The sequence below is a fragment of the Juglans regia genome, chromosome 13, assembly GCF_001411555.2.
Source record: "Juglans regia cultivar Chandler chromosome 13, Walnut 2.0, whole genome shotgun sequence".
Lineage (NCBI taxonomy): Eukaryota > Viridiplantae > Streptophyta > Magnoliopsida > Fagales > Juglandaceae > Juglans > Juglans regia.
Genome location: NC_049913.1, coordinates 21,369,396 through 21,391,902, shown reverse-complemented (window position 1 = coordinate 21,391,902; position 22,507 = coordinate 21,369,396). Strand labels below are relative to the sequence as shown.

General features: G+C 39.2%; 1 protein-coding gene across 2 annotated transcripts in view; it reads left to right on the top strand.

The window, feature by feature from the left end:
• The first annotated feature begins 4,013 nt into the window (after positions 1-4,013).
• Positions 4,014-22,507, top strand: part of LOC109006106 (pre-mRNA-processing protein 40C) — a 55,879-nt gene continuing 37,385 nt past the window's right edge. The window contains exons 1-7 of one of the 2 annotated variants that reach the window (XM_018985285.2): positions 4,014-4,242; positions 15,416-15,731; positions 15,820-15,966; positions 16,544-17,189; positions 17,316-17,479; positions 20,612-20,649; positions 21,148-21,226. In XM_018985285.2, coding sequence (XP_018840830.1) covers positions 15,423-15,731; positions 15,820-15,966; positions 16,544-17,189; positions 17,316-17,479; positions 20,612-20,649; positions 21,148-21,226 — 1,383 coding nt within the window. In that variant the 5' untranslated portion in view covers positions 4,014-4,242; positions 15,416-15,422. Of the gene's footprint in view, positions 4,243-15,415; positions 15,732-15,819; positions 15,967-16,543; positions 17,196-17,315; positions 17,480-20,611; positions 20,650-21,147; positions 21,227-22,507 lie in introns of both variants that reach the window. The other variant, XM_018985276.2, reaches the window with a different exon arrangement.

Sequence of the window (22,507 nt, the reverse complement as noted above, 5' to 3'; positions counted from 1 at the left end):
GCCCCATGGAGGTAGGTTGTTCGGACAGTTTGGAACTGGAACAGTTGACATCACGTAGTTTGATATTTAGCTGAAAAATAAGCAAATTATAATAACTTTTATTTTTAGCTCCACGAGAGTTGTTGGACTTTGTAAACCTGGGCCACTTGAACTGTGATATGATGCTTTCGCCTATTTTTTCATGTTGTTGATGCTCTCATTCCTCGGTGCAGCATTCGGGCGGTCGGCCCGCACTATGTCGAGAAGAGGTTGAGATGCCTCATGCCAACCTGCCCCTTTCGTCCCCCGAGGATGTAATGTCTTCGTACAACCGTGAGGCTGGTCTACTCTTCACCGCGACGGGGGTTAGGGTAGATATTTGGGCTGTCCGGAGGCTGGACCTGCTCTCCTCCGCGAGAGGGACGAGGCGACTTCTGACTCAACCTGCCTCTTTTGGTCCCACATGGATGTAGGTTGTTGGGGCAGTTTGGGATTGGACACGCTCCCGCCTGTTGATGTCGCGACTGTTTCCTTTGTCAGAGTCTTTTAATGCGATGTGGCCTCTGCGACAACGTCATTAATGCAGCGTAGTTTCTTGACTTGTTTTACTCTGTAGGCGTCCTTGGTAGTTCGTCGATATCCTTTTGTGATTGAGCTGAATTATTGCATATTTTATACATTTAGAACCAATATATTTTATTTATTTTATTACATTATTATTGACTTTATATGAGAAAATGGTTAAGATGAATAAATCTGAATTGTGATTTAAATTTGTTAATAGCATGATTTATGCTTAGTTTTATAACTTGTGATTTAATTGGACAATGTTCATTCACATGTACAACATATTTTTGATATTCTATTATTTTTATTTTATTTTATTTCTAATTTCAAATTCAAAGGACTTTCAAGTGGGCAAGACGTTGGAACAACCTAAGAACTTTCAACGAGTGTAGGACTTTTCAAATTAGGATAATTATGGGGTTTGAGAGTAATTCGGATCAGAGTCCAAAATGCGTTAGGAGACAGAATGGACATACTTTGATATTTTAATCACAACTTTCCGCTCAAATATTGGATTGATATGATTCTTAATGCGTTGGAAAGCTATCTTAAATGACTACAAAGTTGTCTCTAATAATGATTTCTAAATTCGAACTCATAAGTACGTACATGACTGCCAATGTGAGTCCTAAAATTTAAGCGATTTTGTGTGCGAGAATATGAAAACATTAGAATTTCTTTCTTACCTTATTTAAGCATATAATTAGCACGAAATTGGAGACTTTTATAGAGCAGCACTGCACATTTGGAGAACTCTTCCAGGGTCCAATTGCCGCTCCAGCCGCCTCCTCCATTGCCTACCACCTCCATCTCCAATTATTTGGTTTGCTCTTTTCATTATCTTCTTTTTATTTAATTTCAGTTTAAAGTTTATGGAATATTTTTGAGATATTTGGCTTAAAATTTTGGGCATTTTATTTGTTGTTTATTTACTTCGTGTTATTTATTTTTCTCGTTTCTTTAAACTTTCATTTAACAGTGATTACAATTTCTATAGATTAATTTTGAGAATTTGTGATTTGAATACAAGGATAAACCCTAAAATCTTGATTTTGGAGCTTTTCAATTTTCAGTTCATATTTTGTCAATTACTTTTTAATCTAGTTTAATTTTTAGATTAATTTTATTAATCTATCAGTTTCATTGCATATTAGATCGATTAAAGCTTAATTAGGATTTAAATAATTTTTGTTTTATTATTTAATTTTAAGATTAATTAAGATTGTTTAGTTTAGTTGATTTTTTTTTTATTTTTTTACATTTCATTTCGACACTCAAAAAATTTAAAAATATGAATCTAGTCCATGAATAGTGCCATTTTCACTCTTGTTGCACTATTCCATTCATTGCACATTATTTTTATTTTCTCTTTGTTAATATTTTCACCATTTTAAACGAGTTTGATTTTAAGTAACTTTTCCTGAGGAGACGATCTAGGAATTTATTTCTAATTATTACGCGACATCCTCCTGCACTTGAGATAGCATTTGTGCTGCTCATTTTTGAGTGAGTCATTTTGTCAAAAGATCGAGAGCTTCCCTTACTTCCTATCCACCCGGTACCACAGGTCCCTATGAGTGGGGCGTCACAAGTGAGGCGTTAGGTCAACGTGCCCATCAATCATTGCTGCTAGTTTGCCTCACTTAGGGGTTGTTTCTTAGGCAAGTTTGGTCCTTAGGCTGAGTGTTCCGTGCAGGCTCTCTCACGCACCTGGCAGTACCTCTTAGGCTTGGCCGAGTTGGGCTGAGGAGTCCCACGTTCCATTAACCTTTCATGGGAATTCTTCAGGCTTATGGGGGGAGGGAAAAATCCCCTTACAACCATCTTTTAATCCTCCACTTATTTGGTTTCAAGTGATTTGATGATAAACAATGAATGATAAATAGTTTTCCAATCAATTAATGTCATAATAAAGACTGACGAGTGAATGATCACAAAAAAGTAATAAATAGTACTTCTCTGAAAAAAATAATTGAGTATGGTTCGTTTGTTTTTACAAAATAATGCTAGGTACAAGTCTCAAATATACAAATCTAGTGTAAGTCATTTGTAATAAAGTGAGTCTCACTAAAAAAATAGTTTTTTTCTACATTTTTTTTAATATGAGATCAAATTTTTTATAAAAGCTTACGCAAAACTTATCTATTTGAAACTTATACATATTATTTATCTTTAATAAATATTAGGTTATGTTTGGATTGAGAAACACTCTTAACCTATCTCATCATTACAATTTTCACTAATTTTCATATAAAATATAATAAGTAATTCAACTTTTTCAAAATTCAAAACCATAATAATATTGAAAAATAATATTTTAATAATATTTTATTCAACTTTTAACTTTTATCTCAACTCACTATCCAAATATAACCTTAAACCAGTCGAGTTTAGAAAAAGTCAACTAGGGCTTCTTTGTTTTCGGAGATGAGATGAGATGAGATGAGATTAAAGTTAAAAAGTTGAATAAAATATTGTTAGAGTGTATTTTTTAATAATATTTTTGTTTTGGGATTTGACAAAGTTGAATTGTTTATTTTATTTTGTATTGGAAGTTGAGAAAGTTGTAATTAGAGGTGTAAGTTGAAACCGGAAACAAGAAAACCGGATCGGACCGGACCGGACCGATTTTGAACCGGTCTGTCCGGGACAGGTTCTTAGAATGTGAAAACCTGCCGGTTTCGGTTCGGTTCCGGTTTTAGGATTTTTCGGGCCGGACCGGACCGGTTGATAAAAAAAAAATATAAAAAAAATATTTATATTATTGTATATATAAGTTTTATACAAAATATTATATATATATATTAATATATATAAGTTTTATATATTATGTATAATTATAATTTTTTATGTGAAAGTTTTATATATAATTATATATATTTATATGTGAAATAATTTCTTATTATAATTTATAAATTATTACATAAAATGTTAATACTAAATCATTAAAAGTTTATAACTAATACTAATATTGAATATATAGTTTATAACTAATACTAATATATAACTTATAATAAAAATATAAAACAATTTTTTTTAAATTAGTTTTTTTTTATAAACAAATTTATAATGATAAATTGTGAAATTTGCATTTTAAAAAAAATTGAAAAACGGGACTGGAAATCGATAAAACCGGAAGTGCCAGTTTAGGAGGGTAACCGGTGCGTAATCGGTTTTGAAAAATATAAAACCGGTACATACCAGTTCGGTCCTAAATTTTATCTAAAACCGGATCGAACCGGACTAGTTACACCTATAATTATAATGATTAGATGAGATGAGATGAGATGAAATGAGATGTTTTCTCAAAATAAACGAGACCTTAATTCAAAGTTGAATCTAAATTAGAAGTTTAAATTATTAAATATGTTAATCGAATTTAAACAGAGCTATACCATGCGCAGGATTTGGGTCTTCTCATTCAAATAGGCCGATGTGGAATGAATACGTGGCAATGTGGAGCAAGATTGCAGTATACACGCGAGGGTACAGACTACAGAATGCGAACCCTCTTCCTCGCGCATTAGGTCCTTTCTTTCTTTCCATTTCAACCCCTTCCTCTCTTTTTCTTCCACTCGGAGGGTTAAACTCAGGGACTCAAAACCCGCATAGACGCAGACGACGGACGCTAACGTGCGCCCCATCCGGACGGGGAACACAACTCCATTGCTCCATTACGTTCCCGAACTCAATCTGGTTAGCATTGGCTCTCTTGCCCTATGCTTGTTGTGGTAGAAAATACTTTCCGGGAAAACTTTCTCGTTAAATAGACAAACTGGCAAATTAATTTATAGCGCTGTACTTTTTAAGAGAGTTTTCAATTTTTAAGGATTTAGCTTTCTTTCAAGTAGAACAGTCTACTAAGGTTTTAGTTTGCCTTTGTTGTTATTGGTGTTGTTCTTTTTTCATCGTGTATGTAATCGTTCTTCTACATTAACAATTAATTCTGTACCTCACGCTTATTTTACTAGCTTAGTTATATTTGGTTTCTGAGATAATGCTGAAAAGAAAATAATTCTGTAATGGTTCACGAAGATGCGATATAAGAACCAAGTTCTTGACAGTAACTTGGGGTAGATATATAATTAATTCCCTGGATTTTTATTTTTTGTTTTATTGGACTACGCACTGCAATATAAAAGGCCACCATAGGAGAAAAGGTGGAACTGAATATTTTTTAAGGTAAATGTAAACTATAGATTCGAAACTTTTATTTTTTTGATCGGTTAAAAAAACCTTTATTAGTGAAAATAGGCCTCCCAAACTTTCTCCTTGAAAAGTTTTTGAGGTTTTCTTCTTTCTTTTGATGTACTAGGAGAAAGAATTCCTCGGAGGCCTTCTTATGCATTGCACATATCCTTTATTATTCTAACCCAATCATGGTTCACTGTTAAAATTAGCTACTATCTATGATTAAAAACAGTATGTTGCTTTAGATATTATAAAAGCATGCATTTTATTGGGCATAATGCCCATGGAGATGTATCTGATGGTTGCTGTGAGGGGGTTGCTTTGTGAGACTCTTACGCTTAACAATTGTACAGGGTCTGAATCCTGCTTGAACAAGAGGCAGCACGCTTTAAGAATTCAAACAAAAGCACATGTACGTGTTTGTGGGGTAGTAGGATTAGGGGGATGAGAAGCGGGTATAAAATAGCGATATGATGGTGATGTTAAATTTTGCCCTTTTTTTTTATTGTTAATAAGATATTTTTTTTTTGATAAGTAAGAAACTTTATTGGTCGAATGAAACTAGGTGAAGCCCATGTACCTTGGAAGTATACAAAAGAGACACCTAATTACATTCTAGAAAGTTGAAAAGAAAACAAAAACTCATGAACATTCCCCCCCTTGAGTACAATAGCAGAAAACCATTAAAACCAAAGAAGACACAAAAAAATTCCAGATTTTCTCCGCAGCTTGCTCCTTATTGTTAAAGCACCTCTCATTCATTTCCATCCATAAACACCACATTAAGCACAAAGGAATCATCGTCCATGCCGCTACCAGTTGAGAACTATTATGATGCCTATTCCAACAAGCTAGAAGATCCACCACACTCTTTGGCATAACCTAACTCAACCCAACTTTACTAAGAATGCCAACTCATAACTCCCTAGTCACCTCACAATGTAAAAGTAAATGATCAATCGATTTGCCATTTTTCTTACACATAAAGCACTACTCCATAACAATCATACCACGTTTCTTTAAATTATCAACCGTCAAAATCTTCCCAAGAGCAGCTGTCCAAGTAAAAAAAGCAACTTTAGAAGGCACAGAAACCCTTGAAATGCTCTTCCACGGAAACGAGATATGTTGTTGAACTGTTAACACCTTATAATATGATTTAACAGAAAACTTGTTGCTCCCCGTATGTTTCCACAACAAAGCTTGGTGTACCAGTAAAATGATATGAAGCCCACCACCTCCTTACCCTTTCAACAAGACCCTCATCCTCCAACCACATAATTTCAAATTTAAAATATCTCTTTCCACTAATAATACCCCCACAATCCATCATGATAGGATAGTGGTCAGAAACAATTCTCTGCAATCTTTTCCGACTCAACTTTGGAAATAATGCTTCCCAAGAAGCTAAACCAAAAATCTGTCCAATCGTGACCATGCTCTCCCATTAGACCACGTAAAATCCCCTCCCACCATAGGTAAATCATCCAGTTGCAACTCTGAAATGAGATCAGAAAACTCAAACATAGCTTTAGAAATCAGAGAATCCCCTACTCATTCACAAGGAAACTGAGTAATATTAAAATCCCCTCCTATACACCATGGAAGATCCCACTAGCAATAGATTCCCGCCATTTCATCCCACAAAATACTTTTACTAGAATCCGCATTTGGCCCATATACACCAGCAAAAGCCCATTCTACTCCATCATCCCCATTCCTAAAGTGACATGCCACAAAAAATTCTCCCACATAATAGTCTACTATTTCCACAGCTCTCCTATCCCACATTACAATAATACCTCCCGAAGCTCCATTCTCTCTCTCTCTCAGTAAGTTCACGTAGTCCATGGTGGTTGTGGGCTCTTGACGATGGGGTGTCTGTTGCATCATTGGAAGAATATGTCCTCCATGAGAAGTTTAGCAATTGAATTGAAGGTGTTTGAGATACGGACGGAGGGGTGTGAAGTGCTTATCACGGAGAGGGGTTGGAAAGGATTGCAAACTTTGAGGTTGGGTTGGGACACAGCACGCTGGGTCTTAAGGGCTTTGGAGGAATGTTTTAAGCATGGAAGAAAGGTGTGCTACTCTGCTTATAGGGATGGTAACAGGGGATACATCGCGCAGAAGGGCTCCAACTCCCGTGGCAGTTTCTTGGCCCTAGTGGAGTATAGTGGAGGGGGGCGCTGGAGTTTCATCTTTATCTCTGGGGAAAGGGATGGAATGGGGTGGAGGAAGCTTGCAGTGGTCGTGAGGGAGGTGGGTAACGAATGTGCTCAGGGGAGAAGTCTACCATCTTCGTCGACAGTAGCACTCCCATTGGCTCGGTCATACATGGAGGTTGTGCAGACACCTCGAGACGGGAGAAATTTTGCTTTGGTAGACCTGAATAGAGTAGGTGAAGTTCCTGTTTTGGTAGGTGCACAGAGGCGGGAGGGTGATGGCAGAGGTGTGTCTGGGCAAAATGATGTAAGTATTTTGAAGGATTTGCGGGGTATGCAGGCTGCTTTGGAAGAGATGGCAGTTAAAGTCAAAGGGATGATACGGTGCGTTTTGGGTAAAGAAGTTATGGGGTTGAATTTGGGCCTGGGGAGTGGGCCGGAGCCTGATCTTATGAAGAAGGGGATTGAGGCTTTGGGTGTGGGCCAGGAAAGGGGACCTAAAGGTAAGGCCTAGTCCAAACAGAATATCAGAACCGAGCCCAACCAGCTGAAAGGTTTGGCGTGGAGGAAGAAATCGCAGGTCGGGGCAGACTCAGAGGTGGGTGGGTCAGTGCCACCGTCACCGGCGAAGCCTCAGACGGTGACGTCGAAGGTCCTCGAAGCTTCGACGGAAGAACAGCCGTCGACAGTAGGGTCCGTGAAGCATGGAGGGGTGAACTCAGGCAGTTATGCCGTAAGATCATAAACAAACGTCATGGCTCCTGCATAGACTTGGTCGACAGTAGTAGATAAGGAGATCCCGACGTCAATCGTGAGGAGTAAAGGTGATTTTCTTGTGAGCAAAGGCAAGACAGTTTCGGCTCAGTCCCGAGACAATGTAATGGAGCCGATATTAGCACAGATGCTTCCACCAATGGCACAGAAAGAGTCGATAGGCATAATGGAAGCTTCGGGTGAGCTTATGTTGGTCCACCATGTTCTGGAAAGGGAGGCAGGGGAAATTGTCGAGGCTGCTGAGGAACAAAATGAGGTTCTGACCTCTATGGTGGAAGGGGGTAATTGTTTATTGTCACAGTTCTTAAATTTAGAAGGAAGCAGGCAGGTTGAGTTTGTACGGTCTGAAATGGAAGAGCAGGATAGGATGGTCTCGGATCCAGAGCTCGAAGTAGCTGTTTATGAGGAGGAGATGGATAGTTCATCTCTGTTACAGATGACTCCTCTTTAGATTGTGTCGGAGGAAACCTCAGATTGGGTTTTTAAACAAGTGGAGAAAATTCAAAGCTGTGTGGGTCTCTTTTATGATGGTTATGAAGAACAATTGAGGGCACTTTTAGTTGCTATTGAAGCTGGTCGATCCACGGTCGAGCAGTCATCTGTGAAAAAGAAGTGGGAGTTGAGAAGATTGCATTGTTCTATAAACGCCTACAATAAGGAGGGTACTTCGGGAAGGAACAGATCTAAGGGGAGGGAAGCTATATCAGTTAATGAAGCCTAAAATTATGTCTTGGAATGTAAGGGGGATCAATAATGTCAATAAACGCCTTCGCATTAGGTCCATTATTCATAGTTGGAAGATCGATGTTGTATGCCTCCAAGAAACAAAATTGGAAAGTGTTGATAGGAATGTTATTAGTAGCTTGTGGAGAGGTTTGTTTGTAGGCTGGACTTATTTAGCCTCTTCTGGTGGAGTACTAGTCATGTGGGATAGTAGAATTGTCGAGATGGTAGAAGAGTGCATTGGAAATTACTTGGTGGCATGTGTATTAAGGAACGTGGAAGATGGGTGGTCGTGGGCATTAGCAAATGTCTATGGTCCCAATAGGGATCGGGATAGGAACCTACTGTGGGATGAAGTATCAGGGTTGTATTCTATGTGGGATCTTCCTTGGTGCATATGTGGGGATTTCAATATAGTTCGATTCCCAAGTGAGCGGGTGGGTCTTTCTTCAATAACTACAGCAATGGAGGTTTTCTCACAGCTGATTTTTGACTTGGAACTGTTGGATTTGCCGTTGGTGGGGGGTGAGTTTACGTGGTCCAATTCTAGAGGCAGTTCTAGATTGGACAGATTTTTATTATCATTGTCGTGGGAAGCTCATTATCCGAAGTTGTGCCAAAAACATTTTCCAAGGATAGGATCGGACCACTTCCCCATTATTCTTGAGTGTGGGGGTATTCATGAGGGCAAACGGTACTTTAAGTTCGAGAATATGTGACTGGAAGTGGAGGGCTTCGTTGATAAGGTAAAAAGTTGGTGGCTGTCGTACCAGTTTGAGGGGACTCCTAGTTTTGTTTTGGCTAGTAAACTCAAAGGTTTAAAAGCTGATTTGAAGATATGGAATAAGGAGGTTTTTGGGAATGTTGAGCAACAATAAAAAGCCCTTTGGGAAGAGCTTCAATCCTTGGAAGCTGATGGGGATAGCGAGGAGAGCTTGTCTAGGATGAACGAAGTAAAAATAGAACTTGAGAGGGTTCTTTTGAGGGAAGAAATATCATGGAGGCAAAAGTCGAGAGTTCTTTGGCTTAAAGAGGGTGATAAGTGTACTAGCTTCTTCCACAAAATGGCCAATTCTCATAGACGTAACAATGCTATTGAGATGTTAAGAACTGAAAATAATCTGCTTACCTTACCTGCTGAGATCCAAGAGCATGCTGTGCAGTATTTTAGTTCCCTCCTTAGTGAGACGGAAGACTGGAGACCTAAGATAGATGGATTGAACTTTGCAGCGGTGAATGCTTCTTCAACAAGTTGGCTGGAAAGGCCGTTCGAAGAGCTTGAGGTGCATCGGGTGGTGTGTGGAATGAGTAGAGACAAAGCTCCCGGGCCGGATGGCTTTTCTATGGCATTTTTTTAGGATTGTTGGGAGATTGTGCAGGAGGATGTGATGTAGGTTTTTCATGAATTTTATGAGTTTCAAAAGTTTGAGAAGAGTTTGAATGCCACTTTTATTGCCTTGATTCCAAAGAGAGTGGGTGCTTCGGAGTTGAAGGAGTTTCGCCCAATTAATTTGGTAAGTAGTATCTATAAGATTATTTCAAAGGTGTTAGCAAATAGAATGAGCAAAGTGATGGGGAAGATCATTTCTAAATCTCAAAATGCATTTGTTAAAGGACAACAAATTATAGATTCGGTGTTGATTGCAAATAAATGTGTAGATAGCCGCATGCGGTAAGGGGCTCCGGGGGTTCTTTGTAAGTTGGATATGGAAAAAGCATATGATTATGTAAACTGGAATTTTCTTTTGTATATGCTTAGAAGATGCGGTTTTGGAGATAAGTGGTGTGGCTAGATAAGTCACTGCATTTCAATTGTCCGCTTTTCTGTACTTGTTAATGAGCAGCCTTGTGGGTATTTTCCGAGTTCTAGAGGTTTGAGGCAGGGGGATCCCTTATCTCCCTTCTTATTTGATATTGTTATGGAAGCCTTGAGTCGCATGGCGGAGGCAGTGGTAGGAGCATGATTTATCTCGGGTTTTTCAGTGGGAACTAATTCTAGTGGCTCTTCTACTATATCACACTTGCTTTTCGCTGATGATACCCTCACTTAAGTTCACTTGCTGTCCTGCTATGTTTTCAAGCCATCTCGGGATTAAAAGTGAACTTAAGTAAATCGGAGTTGGTACCGGTGGGAGAGGTCCATAATATTCATCACTTGGCTGAATTTCTGGGGTGTAAAGTTGCAATTCTGCCCATAAAATATTTGGGACTACCGCTAGGGACATCTTTTAAGGCCAAACACATTTGGGACGGGGTGATCGAGAAGATAGAGAGGAAGTTGGTAGCTTGGAAAAAGACTTATTTATCTAAAGGGGGTAGGATTACTCTTATAAAGAGTACTCTCTCTAATATCCCTACCTACTTCCTTTCTTTATTCCCTTTACCAGTTGGTGTGGCCAACTGTATTGAAAAATTGTATAGAGATTTTTTATGGGGAGGCCTGGGAGAGGAGACTAAAACTCCCTTAGTGAGTTGGAAAAAAATATGTTGCCCGATTGCTGATGGAGGTCTGGGTATTCATAGTCTATGTAGTTTTAATAAGGCGTTGTTGGGGAAGTGGTTATGGAGATACCATGGGGAAGAGGAAGCATTGTGGAGGGGGGTGATTGATCGCAAATATGGTAGTGATTTGGGAGGATGGTGTACCAAGGAGAGCAGGGATTCGTATGGAGTGAGTCTATGGAAGTTTATTAGGAAAGGTTGGGGTCGCTTCCTGAAACAAGTTAACTTCTCGGTTGGTGATGGTTCAAAAATCAGATTTTGGTCTGATGTTTGTTGTGGGGATATTGAAATGTCTCGAGCATTTCCGGTTGTTTTCAGATTGACGACTAATAAGCAAGCTTCAGTTTCCAAGGTGATGGTTTTTTCCAATGGAGTGGTGCTTTGGGATGTAGGCTTCTCCAGATCTGCCAGGATTGGGAAGTAGAGGAGGTTACTGATTTTTTTAGACAGTTGTATCTAGTGGAGATAAGAAGACAGGGCAGGGACCAACTATGTTGGAGACAAACAACCTCTAAAAAATTTACAGTTCAGTCATTTTATAAGGTGATACTAAATCAGCACCATATTGGCTTTCCTTGGAAGAGGATTTGGAAGGCTCATGTTCCGTCAAGGGTGGCTTTTTTTGTATGGATAGCAACAATAGGGAATATTCAAACTATAGATAACTTGAGGAAGCGCGGAATGATTGTTTTGGATTGGTGCTTTATGTGCAAGAAAGAAGCGGAATCAATGAACCATTTACTACTTCATTGTGAAATGGCTAAAGTGCTATGGGATGGTGTGTTTGGAAGGGTTGGGCTGTGCTGGGTTATGCCAGAAGCAGTGGTCAATTTCCTAACAAGCTGGACCAACTTTCAAATGCATACTTGATCCCATGTGGCAGCTGCATGGAAAATGATGCCTTTGTGTATTATGTGGTGTATTTGGTTGGAGAGAAATGAGAGGTGCTTTAATGATCGGGAATGCAATAGAGATGCATTTTGGAAGTTGTTTATAAGCACTCTACTTAGCTGGTTCTCTTCTATTGTACTCAAGAGTGGGGCTGTAAACGAGTTCTTGTCTTCGTTTTTCTAAGTTTTAGAATGTAATTAGATGTTTCTTGTGTATACTTCCTGTGTACTCGGGCTTCGCCTATTACATTGTGCTTAATAAAGTTCTAACTTATCAAAAAAAAAAAAAAAAGAAACTGATTCAATCCAATCCACGTAGTGACAACTCCATAGACTATTAACCACCAATTGATTGACTATCTTCAATTTAGTTTCTTGAAAATAAATAACTTCAGCCTTCCATTGACGAACCATATTTTTCACCCGGAGACATTTCCTAAAGTCATTTAGTCCTCGAACATTCCAAGAAATGATCCTGGGCTTCATGGGAAACTGTTGACAGCCCTCTCCTTGCCTTTGTCTCTGAAGACACTCCCTTCCCTGAATTTGTAATTAATAGTACACTCAAATCTTTTCAACTCCCTCTCCTTTTTAGAAGCTGATCTGGCTAGAGCAGGTTGACCAGCCTCAATGGTAATAAGTAGAGCTCTAAATTGCTCCTCAAATCCGTCGCAATAAATTCCAACATAGTTTCTGATTTCTTCCACCTTCCTCAACACCCAGTTAGAAGATTTGCTTGGCTATTCAATGCTTGGATTAATAGAGCACAAAGGAATAGGATCGAGATCTTCATCTGATTTAAACAACTCTCCTGATTCCCAAGATTCAAAACCTTCACCTCGACCAATCACCATCTGTAACTCAAATATATTAAACTGAGTGCATGAAACTTCAGAGATAGACGTCTCGACCCCCCTAGCCCTTCACCACATTCATCTTCTACCTCATCAACATTCCTTGGCACACGATCTACGGAGGATACCTCATTCCCAACAGCATGATTGGAACTCGACCTCGTAGAATCCCCTGAAGAACCTCCGTCGCACCATTCTGGGGCAAACACGCCGTTGGATTGCTACTGGGAGGGTCACCATCACCCATTGACCTCTTATGTGAAGTTTGATGCTGGATCGAAGCAACCACCTAATTGGGCTCATCCCTCCTACTATTCGCGATATTGAGTATCCCATTCGTCGTGTTTGCTATAGAAGAACTCGTCGCCGGAATACACCCAGAAGATTCGCCCATCGCCGACGACCCATTATGTTCTAGACCACGGAGTCGCCGTAGGCTTGGGTTGAAGCAATTCTCCTTGCGGGCTAGTATAACTCTGAGGCCCACCACTATGATGTTTCTTCCTTGTTTCATGCCTCTGGTATGGGCCTCTAACAAGCCCAACTCCTTTATTTGCAATAGAAACCTTAGGCCCAGGCAACCCCTCTTCACCTTAGCTGTTGTCTCAATTTTTCTTTTGAAACATGACCCAGGCCCATAATTAGGCTTAGTCCCTCATCTATTGTCTTCAACATTGAATCCAGCCTATGCTTCCATCCAAGAAGCTTTGCTCGAATGTGCCATAATGACCCTTCAACTTCTTCAACTTTCTTCAACATCTGGGATGCCAACTGTCAACCTCATCATCAGAAAAATTTCGTCGATTCACCTCCTTCGAACCATCCTTCTTATTCCTTAAAATCAACACTGCCTAATCTTTCCTGATATTATCTTTCCCATGTTTGTTACTAGGGCCAGGATTATCTTTTGCAGGTTCCATCAAAGCTGACAAATAAGGAGCTTCATGGGAGGAGGAAACCCCTATGAGCGATTTGACCATACTCACCTCTTTTGCAATGCCATTGTTAAAAACACCTCTGTTTTTGTCTCTGAAAACAGCAATGATTCCCTTCAGGAATAGCAATGATTCCCTTCCCCTTGCTTGTGCCCAGCTCAACCAGTTTCACATACCTACCATGCGTATTTGACATAGTTGGACCAGGAAAACTCTGTTTCCCTTCTTCTAGTCTGATAAGGTGCCCTAATGCCCGAGAACTTCAAGCATTCCTCGACCACCTTAACCATCCAAACCACCACATCTCCATTGAGGTATGGGACCTTCGTGAACTTTCTACACTTCTCAACAATACAAAAGAAATTCCCCCCTTTTCTTTTGATCACAAACTGCTTAGCTTCTATCCAAAAACTACACTCCATCATTATCTACCACTGAATAACTAAAAGAAGAAAGACGACTTTGCCCTTTTTTTTTAAGGGCAAAGTCGTTACTCTCTCTCTCTCCCCCAACTATTTTGTGTAACGCCTCAAGGGAGGCACATGCCACATTTGGGCTCATACTCCAAAATGACTAGTCAATGGTACAATTGGAGTCTCTTGGAATCATTATAAATAGCAAGAACTTATCCTGCCTAAACAATGTCAGATCCCATGCACCACATAAACTCACTCAATATGTGTGATACCTTATTCTAATAAGTGATAAGGGTAGGTGATGAATGGGTACCCACATTGCTTGGGAAGGAGAAATTGTTGCTCTTTATAATGTTCCAATAGGGCACCAATTGTATAATTGACTAGTTCTTTTGGAGTACATGCCATGTGACTTGGGCCTTCCATTGGGGATTACAAATGTTATAAGAACCTATCCCATAAAAAAATGTGGGACTTAAGCTGTGCCACCTATAGTAGACTAGCACGTTGAGGACGTCGGGAATATAAGGGGGGAGATTGTGATACCCGTTCTACTAGTCAGTGATACAATTGGAGCCCAATTGAAATATTATAAAGAGCAAGGTAGTGTATGAGATTCCACATTGCTTGAGAATGAGAAGTTCTTGCTCTTTATAATGTTTCAATTGGGTTCCAATTGTATCATTGACTAGTCCTTTTGGAGTATAGGCCTTGTGGTTTGGTCCTTCCATTGGGGCGTTACAATACGGGGTATCGCAATCACCCCCCTTGTTCATGTTGAGCCATTCCATCATAGGTGGTATGGCTCAAGTCCCACATTTTTTGTTGGAATTGGCCTTGATTCCATTTGTAATGACCCAAGGGAGGTCCAAGTCACATCTGGGCCCATACTCCAAAAGGACTAGTCAAGATTTAAGGTTTTATTTTATCAAGTAAAGATGCAATGTGGGATGTCTTGGAATTTATTATAAAGGGCTTGAACTTCTTCCTACCAAGCAATGTGGGATCCCATTTACCACCTTCCCACATACAATCACAATCCGACATTTGGTCCCATAGTTTAAGAAGATTAGTTAATGGTACAATTGGAGCCCCTTGACATCATTATAAAGAGCATGAACTTCTCATTTCCAAATAATGTGGGATCTCATTCAGCACCTACACTCACTCAATACAGGGCATCATATTTTGAGATTTTTATGTTTTTCTATTCTCTCTTTTCCTTCTACTTTCCACTCTCTCTTTAAAAGATTTGCTCTTCAAATAATAAATTTGATACAAGGGGCTACCATCCCTTTTTCGGTGGTTTTGTTGCTGATTTTTTTTTTTTTTTGGTTGGGGGGGAGAGGGCATATTAAATCAGATGTATGCATATAAGCTGAATGATCAGGATTCTTATCTTGTTGACTCTATCATATGTAGGTAAAATATGGCATCACCCGCTTGGTTAACACAGGAAATACAGCCATCAGCTTCTCAAGCACCTGTACCTGGTACATCTGCTGTAGTGTCATCTGGTGGCCCTTCAACTCCAACTGCTGCTGCTCCTGCTCCTGGTGCAGTTACACCTACTTCAAAGGGTTTACTTGGTACTGCAAGTGGTTCAACACAAGGACCTAACCAAGCGAGATTTTCTAATGCACCTGGCTATGCAGTTGCTCCACCTTTGTTCTCTTATAATGTGCTTTCAAATGCTAGTACACCTCCTGGAAGTTCTCAGCAGTCATCATCTAACTCTGTAAGTAATAATTTATACCATGCGTTGGAGTTATAGATGATTTTCGTATTTTTTAATCTCTGATTCTGACTAATTACATCTCATTCAGGTCATTAACTCAAATCCACCTGCATCTCCATTGTTGGTTCAACTGCCGGTTTCGGGCGTGTCTTCATCTTCTAGTCCGTCTTTTTCATATAACATTTCACAAAGCAGTGTTGCTTTCCCTAGCAATCAGCAGTTCCAATCTAGTGGGGTAAGCGTCATATTTTTTAGTAAACATGAGTTCTCAAAGGTGAAATGTGATTTTTGCTCTATTGCTGGAGTGCATGACTTTGTAAATGTTTTTCCATCTTGATTACTAAACAACCCTTGTGGAAATACAGACACCTGCTGCTGTCATCGGAATAATCTTTTTCTTTGTTTTCCTCTCTCTTTCTTTTGTTCTTTCTAGGATATAGATTTATATGTTTGAGAAGATGATCCAAATGTTTGGGCATTTGTTATATTACTGCATGGAGATTTGATGAAGAGTTTAAATTGTTCTAATTACCAAGATAGATTGTGTACTGAAACAGTTTTTGTTATGTATGTGGCTTGTGTCTACCTGTTGCATCCTTTTGCCGACAGTGTGTCCAATTACTCAGTTTTGAAACATAAAATAAAACAGAATAACACAGCTTAAACAGCCAGACCCTTACAAAAAATCTTTTGCATTGTAGTATCTAATTATTGCCAGGCCAGATTATTACAGTTTTATCTTATAAATCTGTAATGGTTGCTGATATGTTTGTATCCCAAAATAATTGTTCTAAATTCCTGGCTAATTCCAGAATTCATTGACTGCTGTTGCACAAGAAGCTGGCACTCTGTCATCTGCATCAACTATCCCTCAGCCTGTTTCATTACCTGCTGATAATTCTACAAGTTCTACCATTCCTGTATCTTCAATATCTAGCTTGAACCAAGTAACTTCTTGGGTGCCCTCTGCCCCATCTTTTTTTATGCCTCCTGGAATGCCTGGAACTCCTGGTACACCTGGTCCTCCTGGAATAGCAGCGCCTGCTCAAATTTCTTCTAATCTGACTGTTCTATCTGTTGCTACTGATTCTTCCTCTTCAGCTGTCCCAAGACCCACTATGCCTACAGCCCCTGTTTTATCAAGTTCTGCTGTCCAGACTGCAAATTATCCCTATGCATCCTTTCCTGCCATGGCTGCTCCCCCTCAGGGAATGTGGTTGCAGCCTTCACAGATGGGTGGCCTGCCCAGGTCACCGTTCCAGCCATACCCTGCTGCTTTTCCTGGTCCCTTTCCTTTGCCAGCACGTGGTATGGCTCTCCCTTCTGTTCCATTACCTGATTCTCAACCTCCTGGCGTTACTCCTTTGGGAACTGCACCGACAATATCTGTGTCTTCTGCTGCTTCTGGTCATATGCTGGCAGGAACTTTGAGGATGCAGCCAGAATTACCTCCTCCGGGTATTGGTATGCCGATGGTTTCGTACTAATTACTGATGAAACAATGTATGATTTATTTTTTCTTCTTTAATGATGTTGTGTGGAGTTCTTTTTTCGCTTCATTACTGTCACTCGATATATTTGCAGATAATAGGAAAAATGTAGAAGAAGTTGGAACCCAAGATGGAGCTGCTGTTAAGGAACAATTAGATGCCTGGACTGCTCATAAGACGGAGGCAGGAGTAGTCTACTATTATAATGCCGTGACTGGAGAATCCACTTATGATAAACCTCTTGGCTTTAAGGGGGAGGTATTTTTGTGATTGTGATTTGCTCTTTCCAAGTACTGGTTATCTCATTCCCTTTGTGAGATTATTTTTGGGATAGGTGATCAATAAGTTTTATTCATTAGAAAATAGGCATAGCCCAAGTACACATGACATATATATGAGTAATACCTAACTAGAATTTACAACTGAGATAAAGAAATCATGGAGATTTAGCCCATTAAAATCTGTTGCCCCGCCAGAAAGAACAAAGTTTTGAAAAAGAAAGCTTTCAGTTCATCCATTGTCCTCCCGCGATCCTAAAAAATTCCATCATTTCTCTCCCTCAAAATGCACCAACACATACATAGAGGAACCATCTCCCAAATTGTTGCCACTTGAGGATTGCCTTGGAGGCCTCTCCAACTTGCTCAAAAATCCACTAGCCTTCTAGGCATGACCCATGATATTACCCTTCCCACTAAAAAGTCATCCCAAATGGTCCTAGCCATCTCACAGTGTAGGAGCAGATGATCTACCGTTACACCATTCTTCATACATGTGCAACACCAATTTAACACCATGATTTGACGTTTCCTTAAGTTGTCTACAGTGAGAATCTTGCCTAAGGAAGCTGTCCAAACAAAAAATGCTACTTTTAAAGGAGCTTTAGTGCCCGGTTGGTTTTGAGTAAAATTGTATGTTTGGTAAATTTATAAAATGTGCTTTAAGCATCTAAAAAAAGCTGAAAACCAATTGTTTTAAAAAGCACCAAATTGAAGCTTTTGTTGAAAAGCTTTCGTAGATCATGCTGAAAACCACGGTAGCAACTCTAAAAGCGCTTTAAGCGTATGTTGATTTGGTAGAACGATCTAACCATGAACTTAGCTTTCCTGGAGGGGCTCTAACTGATCGTCTTTAGTTTCATTGGTCACTCTTGTGGAATACAATAAAGCAAAGAACTCAGTGATGACATCCAACTCCCAACCCTATGCTATTGTGATAAAATTAACATTCCATTGAAAGGAGTTATTAGGAAAATCCAAGAGATAAGCTGCTGAAGCATCCTTCGTGAACTCAAATATTGCTGGAAATGTGTCTTTAAGGATTCAATCACCACACCATTTGTCATGCCAAAAATTTGACTCAAGAGCCTTCACCCACCTCAAGATGCATGGGTTTAAAGAAAGCCTCCCATCCTCTTGTTGTGTATTTCCACAATCCCACCGCAATACTCCCCCAGATAGTGGTGCACACTGTTGTCTAGTTCACCAGATGGAATTTGAACTCATTCCCCATCCCACTCTACAGAAAATCCCATTGTTGTTTCTCAATAAGGTTGGAAACCATTGAGAAGTGGAAACAAAGACAAGAAATATGTGTATAGGTTAGAGAGGGTACTTTTGCTTAATGTAAGCCTACCCCCTTTGGATAGGTATAACCTCTTCCAGGTAGCTAGTCTACACTCCACCTTTTCAATCATGGCATCCCAAATACCCTTTGACTTGAAAGTAGCACCCAAGGGTAAGCCAAGGTATTTTATGGGTCAGGAAGATACCTTGCATCCCAAGAGACTAGTCAGATTTGCCACGTTAGGAACATCTCCCATGTTCAAATTCGGACTTCAATAGATTCACTTTCAAACTGAAGACGACTTGAAAGCATAGAAGAAGTGCCCTCAAAGATTGAATGTGGCCTTGATTTACTCCACAAAAGATGAGAGCATCATTGGCAAATAAAAGTTGAGAGATATGAGAGCCATAATTTCCATTCTCCACCGAGGAGCCTGAGAAAAAACCACCATCCACAGGACGCTTTGTGAGATTCTATCACTGCAATTTCATTTTCTAATTAATTATGACTCTAAAACAGCTTTTGGAATGTTGGCAGGTATGCCTTTTGATGTGGATTTTATTGTTGAAGCTTTTGATAGTTAGACCTTAATTTTTTTTTTTCCTGTAAAACCCATACAATGGTATCATGTTTTTATCCTTCATTCCAAACAAATATTTGGAAGCAACTAAGAGGCTTTGAGTGCCCATAAATAATTGATAGTTTTTGGATTCAAATACTAATGTTTTGTTAGATATCATGAAAGCTTCATTGCTGCAAGTTTTTGAAATAACTACCTAATATTTGGGTGAATTTCCCAGCTACCCTATTTATGTTAAACTATGTTAAATCACAAAAATCCGATCAAAACTGCTCTTTATGTTTACATTCTTCACTATATCCAACAAAGATACACCAATGATTTTCTTTTGAGGTAGGACTTTTTCCTTGCTGTACTCGGGCCGTTGGCTTCCCCAACAAAGTTGTACATGGATTATTGAGTGTGTTACTATGAACAGTTCCAATTTCCAACATCCCCCTACCACTGCTACAATTAATGCTATAAAGCTCTGGCTTTGTGAGGAACATCTAGATCATCATGATCCCTGCATTCCGGCTTCCAAAGGCAATCCTCCATCCACTTTCCCTTTTCCGTGTGCCCAAAAGCCTGCTTGCCCTGAACCCCTTTCCGATTCCCTGACCCAATCTCATGACTCATGTGAAGCAAGCCCAGCAGGTCCTCCCTTAACCTGTCCCTAGGCAGCCAGCCCTCATAAAGAGATACTGTATATACCCAAATAAAAATTTATGTTTTCATAATTTGGCATTACTAACGTCATTAATAAAATCATTTACTTATAAAAAAAAAAATTGGCATTACTAATACACTCTCTCTCTCTCTCTCTCTCTCTCCAAGAAAACCCAGACCCCTCCATCCAAATTGAAATGCCAAACTACCTATAAAAGAAAATAATTTGGCATTACTAAAAACCTGTTATTCAGAGTACATATGAGTTGCTAGAGAGAAGAAGCCTGGAAAGTGGCATTTGTTTTTACTTTACATATAAAGATGTTTAAGCATTAATCTTGCGGGCTCTCCTATGACTTCTCTAGGAATTCTCTATGCCTGGAAGGTTATTTTCAATTGGTTTTGTTTCGACGAGCATTTGTGACTTTTAGAGATAATTTAATTTTGAGGTTTCCTTTACTGCATGGCTTTCAAATATTTTAAGGAAGTTTCTTAGAACTGGAAACTACTTCTTTGGCTATTCTTTCTGAATTTTAGATTACCCTCAGTGTATCTAATTAAATATCACCTTTTTCTTGGTTGGTACTCTGTTGCAGCATGATAAAGTACATGTGCAGCCAACTCCAGTTTCAACGTAAGTTCTGTTATTATTCTTCATGGTATTGGAATATTAGTTGTCTTTCATGTTTTAGACAGAGTTCTGAGTCATGCCAAAGCATTTAATTGGAATAAAAAAGTCTATTAAAAATCTCAATCAGAACTTGAGAATGAATGGAAACCATAACAGATCTATATGTGTTTGCTACTGAAGATACAGTCAGAAGCATCCTTAAGGTTATATAATTTACAGATGCACCCCTGGGATTAGTCGGGACGTTGTTCCGGACGCCCGGTGCCAATAAAAAAAAAAAAAATTTACAGATGATCTGTTTTGGTCCTGTCCTTGGTGTGTGAGAAAATCTGAAAAGTCCTCTGATTTTACGCAATATTATCATTAGAGTTTCTGTAGTTTACTTTTTTTGGCACTGTTTTCCTTTTAACTATTAGAGTTGTTGCAGGTTATCTTCGCTGTCTTAAGCAATGCCTTAAAAATTTTCCTTCTAAAGTGGTGCCATATTTTCCTTGTGGACAGGACTAGCATATTGGGTACTGATTGGGTATTAGTCACCACAAGTGATGGTAAAAAATATTACTACAACAGCAAAACAAAGGTATGGGTTATGTTGAGATTACTGGGTGCTTGAAGACTCTCCCTGTTTTTCTTGTCCTCTCTCCCCCCTCCACCCCAGCACCAGGGAAAGATTCTGCCATGTTCTTCAAATCTGTTTAGAGCTAAATTAGTTTAGTTGCATTCTCTGTTTTCTCTCTATACGCCTTCATTTTTGGGCTTCATGATGCCATGTGAGTTTATGCCTTCTTAGCAAAAACAGCTTTAGTTCTTGAGATCAGTGCAAGTCCGCCTATAATTTGTAGTCTAGCCAGTGTGTCTACCATTATCTAATACATGTGCATGCATGCAATAATAATTATTACTAATATTATTATTGTTTTCCGACGAATAAGATAATTTTATTCAAATGCAGAAGGTGTAATTAAAAACAATTCTGAAAATGTAACCCCCCCTCCCTCCATATTATTAAGGATGCTACTAACAATACATCACATATGAGCCATGTATAAAAGATTCTACAAACATAAAATGCTCAAAAAATTTATTATTAAAAAATTGTTTAGTAGCACTTATTAAAAAACCATTTGAAGAGGCCGAGGGCCTATGCACCATCGGGATTAGTAGGGATGCTGTTCCTGGACACTCAGACCAATCAAAAAAACCATTTGAAGAGGAAGTGGTTCAGCAGGTGATAAAAGTAAGGGCTAAAGATAAGGTTTTGAGTCCCGATGGCTTTTCTGTAGATTTTTTTCAAACTTGTTGGGATGTTGTTAGTAGGATATTGTGAAGGTTTTTCATGAATTTCATTCATATGGGAAGTTTTAAAAAAGTCTTAATGAAACCTTTATTGCACTTATCTCAAAGAAGCCTGGGGCTTTGAATGTGAAAGATTTTTGCTCTATTAACCTTGTTAATGGATGTACAAAATCATATCCAATGTTCTTGCCAATCTTATGATTACGATCATGGAGAAGATTATTTTGAAGCCCCAGAATGCCTTCGTCAAAGGGAGACAAGTTCTTGACGCAGTGCTAATTGCCAATGAATGTTTGTTTAGATAGTAGAATCAAAGCGGGAGTGCCAGGTATTTTATGTAAGCTAGATATGGACCTATAAAAAAAAAATTATGTAAGCTGGATATGGAGAGGGCTTATGACCATGTGAATTGGAAATTTCTATTTGCTTGGGAAGTGCGGTTTTGGGGAAAGGTAGCATAGTTGGATTGCATTGTGTCTCCACTGCTCGCTTCTCGATCTTGGTGAATGGTATGCTAGATTTCTTCAACAACTTTCGGGGACTTAGACAAGGGATCCCCTTGTCT